Genomic DNA, 16962 nt, shown 5'->3' on the forward strand with positions numbered 1-16962 from the left:
CCACTTGGCTACAGTGATTGGGTCAGGTATGAGCAGTGAATTTAAGCTGGACCCAATGACTTACGTCTTAGGACTTTTGTGAAATCCAATGGAAAACACTCTAAATCAAACAGGAGAGGATAATAGAGCCTAGAGCTGAGTATGAAGCTGTTAGGTAGAAGGCAGAACCAGCATAGGGAGAAATTGTGTTTGTGATAATAACAATCAGATTTTATTATAACTGTCCAGGAACCCCTTACTTGTTTTGAGTTGGCAGGGAAGAGCCTGAAGAAAGGATACCGGTCCAGATACATCAACTGAATATCGTTTGCAGTAATGTCAATTTTGGCAATTGTGACTGTGGAGTGGTTTTGATACTTTATGCCTAAATCCTCCAACATGGGAAACAGTGTCCTGCACTTGCTAGACCAGGGTGCATCTGCAAAAGAAGGGCCATGGCTTAGACTCACACTGATAGAGAGTACTCTATAAACATTAGCACTGTGTTCGACAACTTTGAAATGTTTAGACAGCTTTGAAATTTACACCTTCTCTTTCATTTAATAGTGTGTCAAGTCATTTGACATCTCAAACATGTAACCTGATCATTATTAAAGACATTAGGAAAAAGTTAACCTCATTCCTTTCACTAAGACACTGACACATTTAGCATATTGGGACATTTTCTTCCATTCTTTGTTTTCTCTAACATAGATTTCCACTCCATTTGAAGAAGAAAACCAAGAAAACTATTTATGCTAGATGATTCCTTGTATTCTGCCAGAGAGAGAGAGAAAAAGAGAGAGAGAAAACACAAGAGTTTCCCTAGTTCAAGGTCACCCAATTGATTAGGGAGAGTAAGTGTGATTTACAGAGGCTGCTTTGTTTTGTGACCATTGTACCACACTCCCTTCCAGTACAGTGGAGGACACTGCCAAAGAAGTGAAGAGGAAATTGTAATCAGCAGGTCTACCTATGAAAAAGGGTACTGGACTTCTTTACAAACAATCCCTTGAGTTTCGAGTCTAGCCTAGGTACCTAGCCCTCTGGAGAGAAATCAGGGACCAGCTTCAATACAGAGAAAAAATCATACTTTGCCTTCTGTCACTCCATTAAAACTTCTTTACTGTGTAAAGAGTGACCTCAATGGCCCCATACACCCTACAGCTGGATGATCATCCCTCCAATTTCAAGCCAAGTGCCTCCAGGATCACCAGGACCAGCAGCACCTCTGCACCTCCTCCAGAGCCCACTGGGCACTGGGTTGTAACAGGAGCAGAACAGTTGCAGTCCCAGGGGACCAAACTCACAGTCCTGTTTCTAAGAAAACAAGGCTGTTTTTGCCTTTTACCAGAACCAAATAAGCATTCTCATAACTCCAGCTGTCGGGTAAGTACAGAGAGTCTGCTCCAGATTCTCATTTAAAGATGGTAGGTCATGGTTATTCAGACATGAAGACCTTAAACTCCTCACACTGTGGCTAAGAGTCCATTTCCATGAGATTTTGAAAGGACTTCAAGATAAATATTGGCCCTTGTTTCACCCCACAGGAAGTGACTGCATCAGAACTTGCTTAAACTTCTTCCTTTGCAACTTATTGTATAAACTGGGATAAGGTAATTAACATCTCTGAGGCTAGGTTCCCTGATCTGTGTCTTGGAAATATCCACTGAACCTTCCTAAGAAGCTTGTTTTGAGGAGAAAATAACAAGTGTGTAAATAACAAACTCATGCCTGGCTCAATGTAAATGCTTGGTAAATGGAAACTTCATCTGTTAAAGGAATATATGAAGTACCTTTACTGTGTCTCAGTAAAGACAGGAGAGGAGGTACCAGCCTTGGATGTCACATTCAAGTCAGAAACAGTGGGGAAAGGGCAATAGTTTTTAGATGACCACAGGAAATAATTATAACAAAAGGAATCATAACAGTAATAATAGCTGTTATTTATCAAGTACTTATAATATGCTAGACATTTTATAAGTTCTTTTCATGAATTATTTGAGTCCCCAAAATGGCCACACTAACTCAAGTAGGTTAAATACAGGCCATTCAGTCAGTTAAAAATCAGAACTATGCTGAATACTGCAGTTACCAGTGTAGGCACTAGAGTCAGGCTACTTAGGTTCCAACTCCAGTTCTAGCACTTACTAGCTACCTAAATTTGGAAAAGTTCTTCACCTCTCTGGGTTTCTGTTTAGTCATCTGTAAAGTGGGAATAATAGCAGCAATCAAAAAACTATGGTACATTTACACAATGGAATTCTATGCAGCAGAAAGAAAGAAGGAGCTCCTACCCTTCATAACAGCATGGATGGAACTGGAAAGCATTATCCTAAGCGAAATAAGCTAGACAGTGAAAGACAAATACCATATGATCTCACCTTTAACAGGAACCTAAACAACAAAACAAAGAAACAAGCAAAATATAATCAAAAACACTGAAATTGAGAACAGGCTGACAGCAACCAGAGGAGAGAGGGGAGGGAATTTCAGGAAAAAGCATTAAGGGTTTGCAGGAACAAGTATAAGGGACACATGGATAATAACAGGGGGGTTGTGGAAATGGGAGGGAGATGGGGAAGGCTGGGGGTGGGTCAGAATGGGGGGGAGGCAGAAAACTGTATTTGAAGAACAATTAAAATAAAAAAAAAAACACTCAAAAGTATCCACTAGCATGGTATATGAGGAAGGTATTCGACACATTCCAAGAATTTAACTTGAGGGCACAGTTACATTGTAGCTGATAACATCTTGACCCAAACTCTGTCTGTAGACCATCCTGGCATCATGCTTAGATTTTGGAGATTTTGGTGCTCAAGAATTTAGAAGCAACACTTGAAAAGTAACATTGGGGCTATTGCCTTCTGTGGCCTCTGTGGAGATACTTACAGAACATCACAAAAACGTCTCTTTTCTTGTCAAAGACAATGAGGTTGAAGTTCTTCCCAACAAGCTGCTTAACTGGCCCCTGGTCCCAATATTTTGGGACCTCTTCACTGGATTGATGATTCTAAAATTAAAATATGAGAGGTGTAATAGTCTCCAGAAGAGGGTTGGCAGCCCCATTTTTTCCACTCCCCCCCCGCTCCTGCCCTGACTGGAGACAATGGGACATTTGCTCTTGTTTTTAGGAAAGCCTTGGGGAAGAGCATGTGATGTTGAGGTCAATCATGAGCTTGATGTCAAACTCAATTGTCCAGGGCAAATGGGGATCAGAGGGCCAAGGAGGAGGCCAGGTTCCAATCTGGGATGAAGTTTATCATTTTCAATACATGATTCTTTTAATTCTTAGATGAAAGCTAGGTTTATGTCTTTAATATATTGAGAGTTTGTTCTCCCCATAAAAATTAGCTGTCCTCAATAACATCCAGAATCAATGCTAAGATAATATACATGACCTATCTTATCACACTTTGGTTTCTGCCAGCCTCTCCAAGCTCATTGCCCTTTTTCTTTGCTTTCTTCAGCCACACTGGTCTTATATTTACCCAACGGGTTAGTTTTCTTCCTGCCTCAGGCCTTCGCTTGTGATGTTCTTCTGCTTGGAAAGCCTCCACCACTTCTGATGCCTCTGCTGTCTTTTCTAACTAGTTAATTCACATTTATCCTTTATAATGACCTCAAGGGAAAAGTTCCCTGACTTTTCCTGAGACTAGCTCAGCTCATGCTATCACACATTCTAATAACACTTGGTACTGATCCTTTTATCCCTTATTCAACATTATCATTTATATTTCTTTTCCTGGTTATTTAATTAATGTGTCTCCACCACACTAGACAGAAGTCACAAGGGACATTTCTTTCTTCATCATTGAGTATCCAGTGCTGGGTATATAATCAGAACTCAGTAAATACTTTGTGAGTGAATGTGTGAAAGAACAAATCCAGCTATTGCTTATCTTTGAAGGAAGTGGTATCAATCTCAAAACATACATATTTCTTTATGACCATTGCTTTCTGTATATGCCTTCAATACATCTTTCTCTTCATCTGCACTGCTACTACCCTAGTCCAGATAGGCCTCTATCTCTCACCTAAATCACTGTAATAACCTCACATCTCCTCATCCTCCCCACACTTTCATTCTCCTACCAGCAGTGGTCTATTTTTGCCATGCAAGTCTGGCTCCCCACTGCTATTGGGATATCATATCCTTAATATGCTTAACAAGTTCCTGCTATCCAGTTTTTGCCCAGCTCAACAGCCTCATAGCTCACAATGCCTTCCTTCGTACCTACCCCAACTTCTGAGAGGAACTTGAAGATTCTTCCCAAATGAACATAAATGACAAGCACAATCAACCTGGAAACTTCAGGTCTGCATCTAAATGACTCAGTCAGTTATCTAGGACCTTTGTCTGCAGTGTGGTATCCTTGGAAATGGCCAAGTGAAGCTTGTGAGAATCAAAGGTCACCCCAAAGCAGACTGAAGTTAACACCAGCCAGATTCTGGCTATTTCCAGTTTATAAAAAAGAGAGAAACTGTTTTCAGGCACGTCAACAAAAGTAAATTCACTTTCTTATTAAACCACTGTCATTTTAAGTAGCTTATAAAAATAGAGCACATCTGTCTACATTCAGATCTATCTTTACTTCCACAAACTCACATCACTTTTAAGAGCTACATTAATTTTCTCATACCATCCAGGGGTATCCAACCTTTTGGCATCTCTGGCCAACACTGGAAGAAGAGTTGTCTTGGGCCACACATTAAATACATAAATACTAGCAAAAACTGCTGAGCAAATAAAAAATTTTAAATAAATTTATGATTTTGTTTTGGGCTACATTCATAGTCATCCTGGGCTTCAGGTTGGACACCCCTGAAAGACTTTCTCTGCTCATACCATTCATATTTCCTTAATAATGCAGTCTGAAGAATCTTAGCAAGAATATCACAAAATGGCCTCAGATCCTAAAATGTCAGATCTTTTAAGTAGCTTCAATATATTCCCATTTTTATGCATAGTATGAAGTATACTCCATAACTTGATATTATCAACAGCCCAACATTTACCATTTTATGACTGTTATAAACATTAAACCAATTTCCTCCTATAAGTATTTTGTTTGTACCCTTGTTTGTCTTGTCCTTTAGAGTGTCAGGCTCTTTTTACAGCACTTAATATGAGTCATTTTTTTGTGATGATTATTTGATGACATTGAACTGTCAATAAATACCAGGAACTTTATGACTAAACTTGAAAGGAGACTTAGCCAATCTCAGCTGCTGAGGGGGGTTGGGCATGGGGATAAGAAATAGAGAAAATGATGGAGAATTAAGAATTGACAAGATCAGATAGATCTCATAGGTCTTATGAAGGATGTCCATCTCTACTCCAAAAGCATAAGATGACCTGTTGGCCTTTGACAGAGAGACAGACACCTCCTGAGATGTAATTAGAGGGAATAGAGAGAGGGTGGGTAGAGCTCTATGAAGGTTTGTAGATGTGATGATAGAAAATGAGGCCCTGATCTAAAATCTTCTATTTTTTAATGACATGAGTAGAGTGCTCAGTTGATAATGAAAATGGGAAGGGGACAGGAGTATTAAGCTCAGAGATTAAGAAAATGAACACACTAAGAAATTTATATTGAGATGTCAGAAAGTTTCTAAGCGCTCATGGGAGGTTTGGTTTTGGCCCCATTAAGCCAACCTGCTTCACAGTAATGTTCTTTTTCTCTGGTATTGGCCTGGGAAGAGTGGGGAAGTTAAGTGGCTTCAACTAAGGTTGTGGTTTTGCCTGGAAAATGCTACAGGGTGTAGAGAGGTACACGGTGGAAGAGATAGAGAAGTTAAAAGAATCATCAACAGAGTAATGAGCCATGGAGTTCAAATTCACAAAGGAGGGCTCTGAAGGGATTGTGGAAGATTCCAAGATGGCTACAGAGTAGGTGGAATCTACAACCACCTACCAGATTTGTAGATCTGGCCCCAAATCAGATTTACAGCTAAATTACAGAGGAATCAACCTAAATAACCAACTGAATTCTAGCTGAACTGAAATACAATAACCAAGAATTTACAGAAGAAGCCATAAAAAGACTGATAAGAAGAGCAGCGATGCAAAAAGGGATAGCACCTTTATTCAGGTGTGGTGATGGCTGAGAAGCCAGAGGGATATCACAGCTGCACAACCCTTCTCCATAGGAGTGTGGGGTCTCAATCCCACACAGATATCCCCAACTCAGAAATGGGAAAAAGGAATCCATGTAACATCTGAGGGTGAAAATCAGTGGGATTCAGTCCTCCTGGGGGACCCAGGCCCTACCTTCCCAAGGATCAGCACTCCCATTATTATAAAACCAGTCTGTGGAGTGCACTGCCTGGTCTCCAACTGCTGGTGAGGCCACTCTGCCATGCTTGGGTCTTGCAGAGGACTTGGGTCTTCTGTCTGCACCTAGAAGTGACTTTTGGGGTCCTTTTTCTGGGGACACTTTTGGCAGAGGCTCAGACAATGACTAAATTATGTGGTTTGAGAAAAAGGGCTAGTCTCCCTCACCTTTAGAGCAAAGCTGGAGCCCCTCTCCCAACCTAGTGAATCACTTGACTAGAACCATCTTGTTGAGTTCAGTGGTGTAAAAGGAATAGAGTGCCACACAGAGCTGGAACTTTTGGACTGTGTCTCCCAGGGAAGCTTTTGTCAAAAACCAGACAGGCAAGTGTGAGGTGGGAAGCTACATTTCAGGGGTACAAATCCAATCTTCCCTGTGAGTTCAAAAGTGCTAGCCTGGGAAGTGGAAGAAGTGCCCACTACTCCCCCACAGGCCTTTGGGAACCACCCCCAGGGAGAAACTATTTGAATCAGCCCTAACAAGTCCCAGATACCTAAATCCAATGGGCTCAGGTGGGGAAAGGATGATGGCAATGGCTCAAAGCTGGGACTTTCAAAGCGTGAGACCCTCAGAGATTATTGCCTGGGACTGGGGTGAAATACTTAACCCACTTCATGTGGGCTGAGCCAGCATCATCCCCAATGGAAGACTTTTTTGATCTATCCCCCTGAGCCTGGGGCTGCTAAGCTTTCCCCTTTCAGAGGCTACATGTGGTAGAACACAATTGTACCTTCAGCAAGCCCCTCTAGGGGTAAATAGAGTTGGAAACTCTGGCATAGACTGAGTGGTTTTGCTTTAAAACAAGTACCACTTTCCCCAATTGAGTGCCTGTCTGCCTGTTTCCCAAGTATGGGAACCCACTAGTCATATACTCCCAATACCAGTTGCCTTGTGGAAAGTGCTACCTATCCTGCACTACCAAGCTCACAACCTGTGGAAAGGGCTGTGGACAGTAGCTACACTGGGTTCATCCTACATTCTTTCTTCAGAAGGTTCTGGAGGAATACCAGGCAACTTCAGGGGGAGGCAGACCTCAGGGAGACTTGGTCCTTTTACAGTTCTGCCCTCAGCTCTAAGCTGGAGGAGGCTAACCTTTACACACAGATTGGCCCTCCCATTCACACTGAGGTCCAGTAGGTAGAGATACAAGCAGTGAACAGTATAGTAATTCTAGACAGGTAGCCCAAAAGTGGTTACACACAATGTCTGATACCAACTTGTACCTGAACTCCACCCAAGTGGTCTCAGAACCAACGCAACCAGTGGTTGGCTTCAGAAAGAAACAGAGCTCAACCCAACTAGCCACACAAGTGGCACCCCCAAAGAGGGATTTGAGCAGCCATCAGACACTAATGGAAACAGCACTGACTCAGGGGGTAGCCCCTACACAGTTACTTATATACAGAAGTCAAGGTGTATCCTTATAGTCACCCAGCCTGAAGGGTTAAATTCACCACAAAAGGGCCAACAGAATTTAAGACTCAACTGCAACAGGAAGGTACCCATAACCTACAAGAAATATTCCTAGATCACAGAGCTCAGGTTATCTGAAAGACTGTGCCACTGAGCCAAGCAAGATATCATCATAAAGCTTTCAAAACAAGTTTGGGAGTCATAGAAGATTTACCTAATACACAGAGACAAAATGGGGAGATAAAGAAATAGACCCCAAATGAAAGAACAAGAGAAATCCCCAGAAAAAGAATTAAATGAAATGGAAGCAATGAAAATACTAAAGAGTTTTTAAAAAGTACTTATAAAGATGATCAAAAACCTTAGAGTAAGAACGGATTATCTCAGTGAGAACTTAAACAAAGAGCTGGTAAGCATTAAAATACATAGAAACCATAAAAAAGAATAGTCAGAAATGAAGAATACAACATCTGAAATGAGAATGCAATAGAAAGAATGAACAGAAGGTTAGATGAAGAACATGACCAAAATCAGCTATTTAGAGGATAAGATAGCAGTAAGAACCCAAACAGAATTAAAAAAAAAAAAAGGATTTAAAAATGCGGAAAGTTCAAGGGACCACTGGGAAAACATCAGGTGTTACATCATCTGCATCATAGTGGTACCAAAAACAAAAGAGAGTGAGCAAGAGTAGAGAACCAGTTTGAAGAAATAACAGCTGAAAAAAATGCCTAATCTGGTGAAGGAAAAACTCACAGAAGTTCAGGAAGCACTGAGAGTCCCAAATAATATGAACCCAAGGAGACCCACATCAAGACACATCATAATAAAACAGGCAAAGGTTAAAGACAAAGAGAAAATCTTAAAAGTAGCAAGAGAGAGACAGTTAGTTACCTACACAGGAGTTTCAATATGGCTGTCAGCTGATTACTCAGCAGAAATACTTCAGGCCAGAAGAGTTGGCATGAAATATTTAAAGTGATAAAAAGCAAAGACTTGTGTTGGGGACCATCCTGCCTGGTTTCAGGAGCTATAACCTCACCAACAGGTGAAAAGACTCCATAGCTTGGGAACCTTGGAACCATAAGCCATTAAGGAGACAAAACTTATCCTCCTGGCAAGGGAGCAGCCTCTGTCCCCTTTACTTCACCCTTCTTGGTCCCTCAGGGCTGCCTGCATAGTCAATTATGGGTAAGATTCCTCAAGGAACGAACAACATAAGACAGGAACATGGCGAAGGGGCCCAACAAGGAAGGACTTAGGGGACTGTGGAAGAGGAAAAAAAGACCTGCACCCCTCGGCTTTGCTGTAGCCTGAGTCCTCATTCTATCTGTAAAAACTCTCCTAATATCTGGACTGCCTGCATCCCCCACATGAATCAGGCCTGAAACAATGCTGAAGGTGGGTGCAGCACTGTGCCAGAACTGGTGGTTCCTGGAGGCAGGGCTATCAGGCCTGAGAAAGAATGCATTAAATCCTGTGAAAACTGCTTTGCTAAGAATGTCCTAAAAATGTAAAAGGTCCAAGTACAAAGTAAGATTATTCCCAAGGTTTCTTTTTTTAATTTACAGATATAAATTGGCTATAAGCAAAGTGATAAAATGGCAACAATGAAGTATTCAGATGAATATATGAGGGAAATATATTTTTGTTAACTCTATTGGAAATGGATACACATTCCTACGTAGTTTTTAAATTGTTTTATTGTTGTTCAAGTACAGTTGTCTGCATTTACCCCCCACCATGCCACCCCACCTGAGCCATCCCTACCTCCCGCCCCTACTTCCACCCTCCTTGGTTTTGTCCATGTGTCTTTTATAGTTGTTCCTGAAAATGCTTACCCCTTTCCCCCTCATTATACCCTCCCACCTCCCCTCTGGTTACTAACAGATTATTCTTAATTTCAATATCTCTGGTTATATTTTGCTTGCTTCTTTATTTTGTTGACTAGGTTCCACTTACAGGTGGGATCATATGGTATTTGACTCTCACAGCCTGGATTATTTCACTTAGCATAATGCTGTCCAGATCTATCCATGCTGTTGCTAAGGGTAGGAGCTCCTTCTTTCACTCTACTGTATAGAGTTCCATTGTGTAAATTTACCATAGTTTTTTGATCCATTCATTTACTGATGGGCACTTAGGTTTCTTCCAGCACTTCACTATTGTACATTGTGTGCTATGAACATTGGGTAGCTAAAGTTCTGTTAGATTGATGTTTCAGGACTCTTAGGATAAAATCCCAGCAGTGTAATTGCTAAGTCAAAAAACAGTTCCATTCTTAATTTTCTGAGGAAATTCCATACTGTTTTCCACAGTGGTTGCACCAGTTTGCAATCCCACCAACAGTGCACCAGGGTTCCCTTTTCTCTAAATCCTTTCCAACAAGTGTTCTTGTTGATTTGTTTATGATGGCCATTCTCACCAATGTGAAGCGGTATCTCATTGTGGTTTTAATTTGTATCTCTCTGATGGCAAGTGATGCAGAGAATCTTTTCATATGTCTCTGTGCCCACTGTATGTCCCCCTTGAGAAAGTGCCTGTTGAAGTCTTTTGCACATTTTTTTATTGGGTTGTTTGTCTTTCTGCAGAAGTTGTGTGAGTTCTTTATATATTTTGGAGATCAAACCTTTGTCTGAAATATCATTGGCAAATACGTTTTCCCATATAGTTGTTTATTTTTTCATTTTAATGATGTTTTCTTTAATCATGTAGAAGATTTTTAATGTGATGAGATCACATTTGATCATTCTTTACTTTTTATTCTTTGCTCTAAGGGACAGATTGGTGAAATATTGCTGCATGGGATGTCTGAGATTTTCCTGCTGATGTTTTTATGGGATCATATCTTATATGGGATCATGTCTTATATTTAAGTCTTTTTATCCACCTTGAATTTATTTTTCTGTATGGTGTAAGTTGGTGATTGAGATTCATTTTTATGCATGTAGCTGTCCTGATCTCCCAATACAATTTACTGAAGAGGCTATTTTTTTTTTTTACTACATTTTATGCTTCGTTACCCTTTGTCAAATATTAATTGACCATAGAGACTTGGTTTTATTTCTGGGCTCTCTGTTCTGTTCCATTGGTCTATATGTGTCTGCTCTTATGCCAGTCCCAGTCTGTTTTGATTACAGTGGCCCTGTAGTTCAGTTTGATAACAGGTATTGTGATCCTTCCTATTTTGTTCTTCTTTCTCAAAATTGCTGCAGCTATTCAGGGTTGTTGGTTCCATATAAATTTTTGAAATGTTTGTTCTGTATCTGTGAAATATGTCACTAGTACTTAATATGGATTGCTTTGAATATGTAAATTGCTTTGGGTAGTATGGACATTTTGATGATGTTAATTCTTCCAATCCGTGAAGATGGTATATACTTCCATGTGTTTGTGTCTTCTTTAATTTTGCCCTTCAATGTTGTGTAGTTTTCTGAGTACAGGTCTTTTACCTCCTTGGTAAGGTTTATTCCTGGGTTCTTTATTTTTCTTGTTGCTACATCAAAAGGGATTCTGTCCTGATTTCTGTTTCTGATATTTTATTGTTGGTGTACAAAAATTCCTTTCATTTCTGGCCCTGGCTGGCGTAGCTCAGTGGATTGAGTGCAGGCTGTGAACCAAAGCGTCACAGGTTCGATTCCCAGTCAGAGTACATGCCTGGGTTGCAGGCCATGACCCCCAGCAGCCGCACATTGATGTTTCTCTCTCTCTCTCTCTCTCCCTCCCTTCCCTCTCTAAAAATAAATAAATAAAATCTTAAAAAAATTCCTTTGATTTCTGAATATTGACTTTGTATCCTGCTGTTTTGCCAAATTCACTTACTAGATTGAGTAGTTTTTTGGTGGAGTCTATAGGATTTTCTATGCATACTATCATGTCATCTGCAAACAGTGACAGTGTTATTTCCTGCTTTCCAATTTGAAAGCTTTATTTCCATTTCTTGTCTGATTGCTGTGGCTGGGACTTCCAGTACAATGTTGAATAAGAATAGTGAAAGTGTTTATCTTTGTCTTGTTTCTTATCTTGTTGGGAAAGCTTTAAGTGTTTGCCCATTGACTCTGTTGTTGGCTGTAGGTCTCTTATATGGCATTTATTATGTTAACGAATGCTCCCTCAATTCCCACTTGCTGAGTGTTTGTATCATAAATGGGTACTGTACCTTATCAAATGCTTTTCTGCATCTATTGATATGATCAAGTGATTTTTGCCTTCCCTTTTGTTTATGTGAAGTATTATATTTGTTGATTTGTGAATATTGTACCATCCTCGCATCCCTGGAATGAATCTCAGTTGATCATGGTGTATGATCTTTTTGACATATTGCCAGATGCAGTTTGCAATCATCTTATTAAGGATTTTACCACCTATGTTCATCAGTGATATTGGCCTGTAGTTTTCTTTCTTTGTTATTTATTTATTTGATTTTGGAATTGAAATGATGATGGCTTCATAAAAAACGTTGGGGAGTCTTCCATCTTCTTGGATTTTTTGGAATAGTCTGTGAGGGATAGGGTTTAGCTCTTCCTTAAATGCTTTGTAAAATTCTCCTGTGAAACCATCTGGTCCAGGGCTTTTGTGTGTTGGAGGTTTTTTGATTAATGCTTAATTTCCTCAGCTGTTGTTGGTCTCTTCAGGCCTTGAGTTACTTCTTCATTGAGTTTTGGATGATTGTATTTTTCTACAAATTCGTCCATTTCACCTGGGTTTTCAAATTTCTTGGTATATAGTTCTTTATAGTAATTTCCTACAATCCTTTGTATTTCTGTGGTATCCGTTGTAATCTCTCATCTTTCATTTCTGATTGTGTTTATTTGGGTTGTCTCTTTTTTTCTTGATGAGTCTGCTTAAAGGTCTGTCAGTTTTGCTTATCTTTCCAAAGAACCAGCTCCTGGATCTATTGATCCATAGATCTGTGGTTGTAGTCTATATCATTTAACTCTGCTGTGATCTTGGCTATTCCCTTCCTTTTACTTACTCTGGGCTGTCCTTCTTGTTGTTCCTCAACTTCTGGTAGGTATGGGGTTAGGTTGTTTATTTGAAATGTTTCTGTCTTTTTTAGGTAGGACTGTATCACTGTGAATTCTGTCTCAGGACTGTTTTCATTGTGTCCCAGAAGTTTTGGGTTGTTGTCAGTTCATTTTCATTTGTTCCCAGAAGCTATTTTTATTTTTTACTTAATCTCATTTTGACCTATTCATTGTTTAATAGCATATTATTCAATATCCATGAGTTTGAGTGTTTGGGGTTTTTTCCTTGAGGTTGATTTCTAGTTTCAGTCCCTTGTGTTCAGAGAAAATGCTCAGTATAATTTCAATTTTCTTGAATTTGTTGAGGCTTCTTTTGTGTCCTATCATGTAGTCCGTCTCTTAAAATGTTCAATGTGCATTTAAAAAGAATGTGTGTTTCATTTATTTGGGATGAAAGTCCCTCTATCAGTTAAATCCAGTTGGTTCACAGTACTGTTCAGTGCCGCAATATATTTGTTGAACTTTGGTTTGGAAGATCTATCCATTTTCAAGAGTGGGGTGTTGAAATCCCCTACAATAATTGTGTTGCTGTCCATATCATTGCTGAAATCATCTGAAATTTTCTTCATGTATTTAGGTGCTCCTATGCTAGGTGCATATATATATATATATATATATATATATATATACAATGTCTTTCTGATGTATTCTTCATTTCAGTGTTATGAAGTGACCTTCTGGGTCTCTTTTTATGGCCCCTTTTTTGAAGTCTATGTTGTCCAATATTAGTACTGCTACCCAGGCTCCCCCCCCCCCCCCCCCCGCCCACCGCCTGTCTATTTTCTTGAAATATTGGTTTCCAGCCCTTCACTTTCAGTCTGTGTAGGTCTTTTGTTCTGAGGTGGGTCTCTTGTAGGCAGCATATGTATGGGTCATGATTTCTTATCTATTCAACTATTCTATGTCTTTTGATTGGAGCATTTAAGCCATTTGTATTTAAGGGTATTATTCATAGGTATTTTTTCTTTGGGATGAAAGGCTCTATATATACCAGTTAAGTCTATTTGATCTAAGACATTGTTTAATGCCACAATATCTTTGTTGATATTTTGTTTGGAAGATCTATTTTTTACGGTGTTGTGTTAAAATCCTGTACCTTAACTGTGTTGCTGTCAATATCTTTCCTGAAGTCCTCTAAGATTTTCTTTATGTATTTGGATCCTGGTGTGTTGTGTTCCTCTCTCTCTCTCTTTGTTTTTTTCTTTTGTTGAAGCTGAACCTTTAGCATCTCTGGCAGAGCTGGTTTAAGGGAAGTATATCTTTTCAGGCATCTTTTGTCTGGGGAGTTCCTTATTTGGCCTTTCCTTTTCTTTGGGAGCCTTGCTGGAGAGAGGTCTTTGTTTTTCATTACTTATTGGGGCTCCCTTGGATATTAATTCCTGTTTCTCCCTTGCTGTCTTTAAGATTCCCTCTTTGCCTTGGAATTTTGCCATTTTAATTATGATGTACCTTGAAGTAGGCCTCTTTGTGTTCCTCCTGATTTGAAATCTGTTTTTCCTGGATTTGTGTGACTCTTTGTCTCATCGAAGGAAGTTTTCCATGATTACTTTTCAAACAGGTTTTCTATCCCTTACTCTTCATCTCTTTCTGATATCCCTAGTATATGAATATTATTATGTTTCATGTTTTCTTGCAGTTTCCTTAACAATTCTTCATTCTTTATGAGTCTCTTTTCCTTTTCTTGCTCTTTCTGGGTGTTTTTTTCTACTTTGTCCTCCAGCTCACTGATTCAATCCTCTGCTTCATACAGCATGCTTGTAATTCCTTCTACTCTGTTCTTCAATTTAGAAATTATATTCTTCACTTCCTCTTGGTCCTTATTGATAGCTTCTGTTTCCTTTTTCATGTTGATATAGTTTGCAGTGAGCTCATCGTAGTTTCCCTGTAGTTTTATGGTAATTCTCAGTGATCTCATTAAGCTTCTTTTTACCCATTGCTTTGAACTCAACATCTGATAGTTGACTTGCTTCTATTTCATTTAGCATTCTTTCTGGGACTTTCCCCTTCCATTCATTTGGGGATTGTTTCTTTGTCTTCCCATTGTTTGTGGGACTCTTTTTATTAACCTCTGCTTCTTAAATTTATGTGTTCTGATTCCCTGGGTTTATGGTGTGAAGTTCTATAGTAGGAGACCTTTGGGAGTCAGTGGTGCAATCTCCTTGATCTTCTGAGTTCACTGGTTTTGGACTGTCATTTATGTTAGCTCTCTGCATGTCTTTGGGTTTTGATTGTTTTGGGGCTTTTCTTTGGTGGGTCCTTCCCTCCACCTGGTTAACTTAAGGTCAATTTGCCCATCATATCTTGTGTGCTATTGTGCAGGTGTGGACAGCTTATGTTGAAGCTGGTTCTTCTGTCTGTCCAAGGCTTTGAGGTTTCTTTCTAACTCTTCTTCAGTTCTTTGTTTTGGGTAATTTCTCCACCATTTAGTTGTAATACCAGATTCATCCTGGATGGAAGTTAGTGTGGCTTCCACTCACTCCTTCACCTTCTTCCATTATTATGTGTTGGTGGTTCCTTTGTTGGTGGGTTCTCTCTTCCAGTAGGTATACTGGTGTTCACAGCTCCCATGTACTCTTTTATGTGATCAGTTGGAAATGGAAGGCAAAATGAATTCAGACAACAGGAGTGTGTTCTATAGTATTTAAAGTACCAACCCATAGAGAAGAGATTGGAGAATCTTTGCATATGTATAGTGTTAACCATGATACTTCACCCACCTAGCCATTTTTTAGAAAGGGTATAAAAAAGATGAGACTCTTGTTACAGGGGAGAAGTATTATTCAGTTGGATCCAGAAAACAGTGGCCTTTTGGGAGGTCAAATTATGAGATATACTGAGAGTAAATATAGGAGACTATTCTGCGTTGTGTGGGCCCAGATTCCACGTGGAGATGCAAAGGACCCATGCCCACGGATAGGTTCCCCCACGGGGAATCAGGCCTGCATTGTACCTAGGCCACTTTGAGGCTTGTTTTTGTTGCTAAAATTCCCTCACCCTGAATTGAGGCAGCAAGTGCTTACTGTAGCTTCCTAAAGTCTGTGCTAAACCTACCAAGGGTGACTGTAATCAGTTCATCCACTTTTCCCTTTCAATTTGCAAATATCCTTATTCTGTGATGTGATTAGCGACATTATCTCCTTTGTTTTCTGTAAAAGGTAACCACCTAAAGTGAACCTGTGCATAGTAAATGAGGACCATCATGTAATGTGCCCAGAAAAGCATTAAAAGTGTGTCAAGGCAAGAGCTGAGGCTTTTCTCCTCTTCAGAGAGAAGCTGCACTGTACCTTTTCTTCCACAAGACTCAGTAGTCTGTGTGAATTTGTCTTGTCTCATGTGTAATGCTGCAGACCCCATCATCCAGGGTCCACATCAGCTGGCACCCAGGAAGAGGGACCCAGGGTTACAAGCCATCATTGTGGACAACACACCAACTTGGTGGGAGTGCATGCACAACAGCCCAGGTAAGGGCCTATAACACCAAGTGCTTTTCGCTTAAGTCATAGGGTGTGTTGGATTTCAGAGGAAAAGGGTTTTCTTCCTAGGTTGATCTCTCTTTTGACTGCTTTGCAAGTGTACCTTCTTTAGTAAGCAGGAGCCTTGCTCTCTAAGTATTTGCCTCAACCTATTGGGCATGGGTTGACCAGTTCAGAGTCACAAGACACACTGTAAAATCACTCACAAGCCGATCCCTATGGCACAACCCTCAACTAGGTCTAGGCTTGGGAGAAAGAGCAAAGATTTTCCCTTTAATCAGCTTTAAAAATATCAACTATTTATAGGACAATTTAAAATCATCTCAGCAAATTCTTTCTTTTAAGACACTTCTTGTGGTCCCTTCAGTTTTCCCTTTTCCCTCTGTCTGCCTGCATAAAGATTTAAAGGTTCAGGTGGAGGAGGAGCAAAATTGAGACTGGTTTTATAATTTCCATACTTGTGGTGGGAGAAATTTCAGAAAAAAATGTTCTTTTATTTGTTAAAAAATGTCTTTAAAGCTTTCTGTGAATCCTCGACCATGGTGAATGGACTCTCTGGGGAACAAGAGCAATGTTTTAAGCTAATTCATAGACTTTTTAGGGCTGCTGAATGTCTCCCTGATAAGGGTTCTTTAGACTTAGTTATTTAGGGAAAAGTTGGGCAGAAGATGTAATAATACCAGGTGGTGTGAGATAAGACTCTAGGTTAGTGTCTCACTCCTTCCTTTAGAA

At 39.9% G+C, this 16962-nt stretch overlaps 1 protein-coding gene across 1 annotated transcript in view; it reads right to left on the reverse strand.

Moving 5' to 3' along the window:
• The window catches only part of PDILT (protein disulfide isomerase like, testis expressed), a 56568-nt gene that overhangs the window by 2618 nt on the left and 36988 nt on the right, over nt 1–16962 (reverse strand). Inside the window, exons 8-9 of the mRNA XM_028530547.2 lie at nt 2872–2992; nt 240–418 (exon numbers count right to left, since the gene is read on the reverse strand). Coding sequence (XP_028386348.1) covers nt 240–418; nt 2872–2992 — 300 coding nt within the window. The remainder of the gene's footprint in view (nt 1–239; nt 419–2871; nt 2993–16962) is intronic.

Source organism: Phyllostomus discolor, chromosome 3, assembly GCF_004126475.2.
Source record: "Phyllostomus discolor isolate MPI-MPIP mPhyDis1 chromosome 3, mPhyDis1.pri.v3, whole genome shotgun sequence".
Taxonomy (NCBI): domain Eukaryota; kingdom Metazoa; phylum Chordata; class Mammalia; order Chiroptera; family Phyllostomidae; genus Phyllostomus; species Phyllostomus discolor.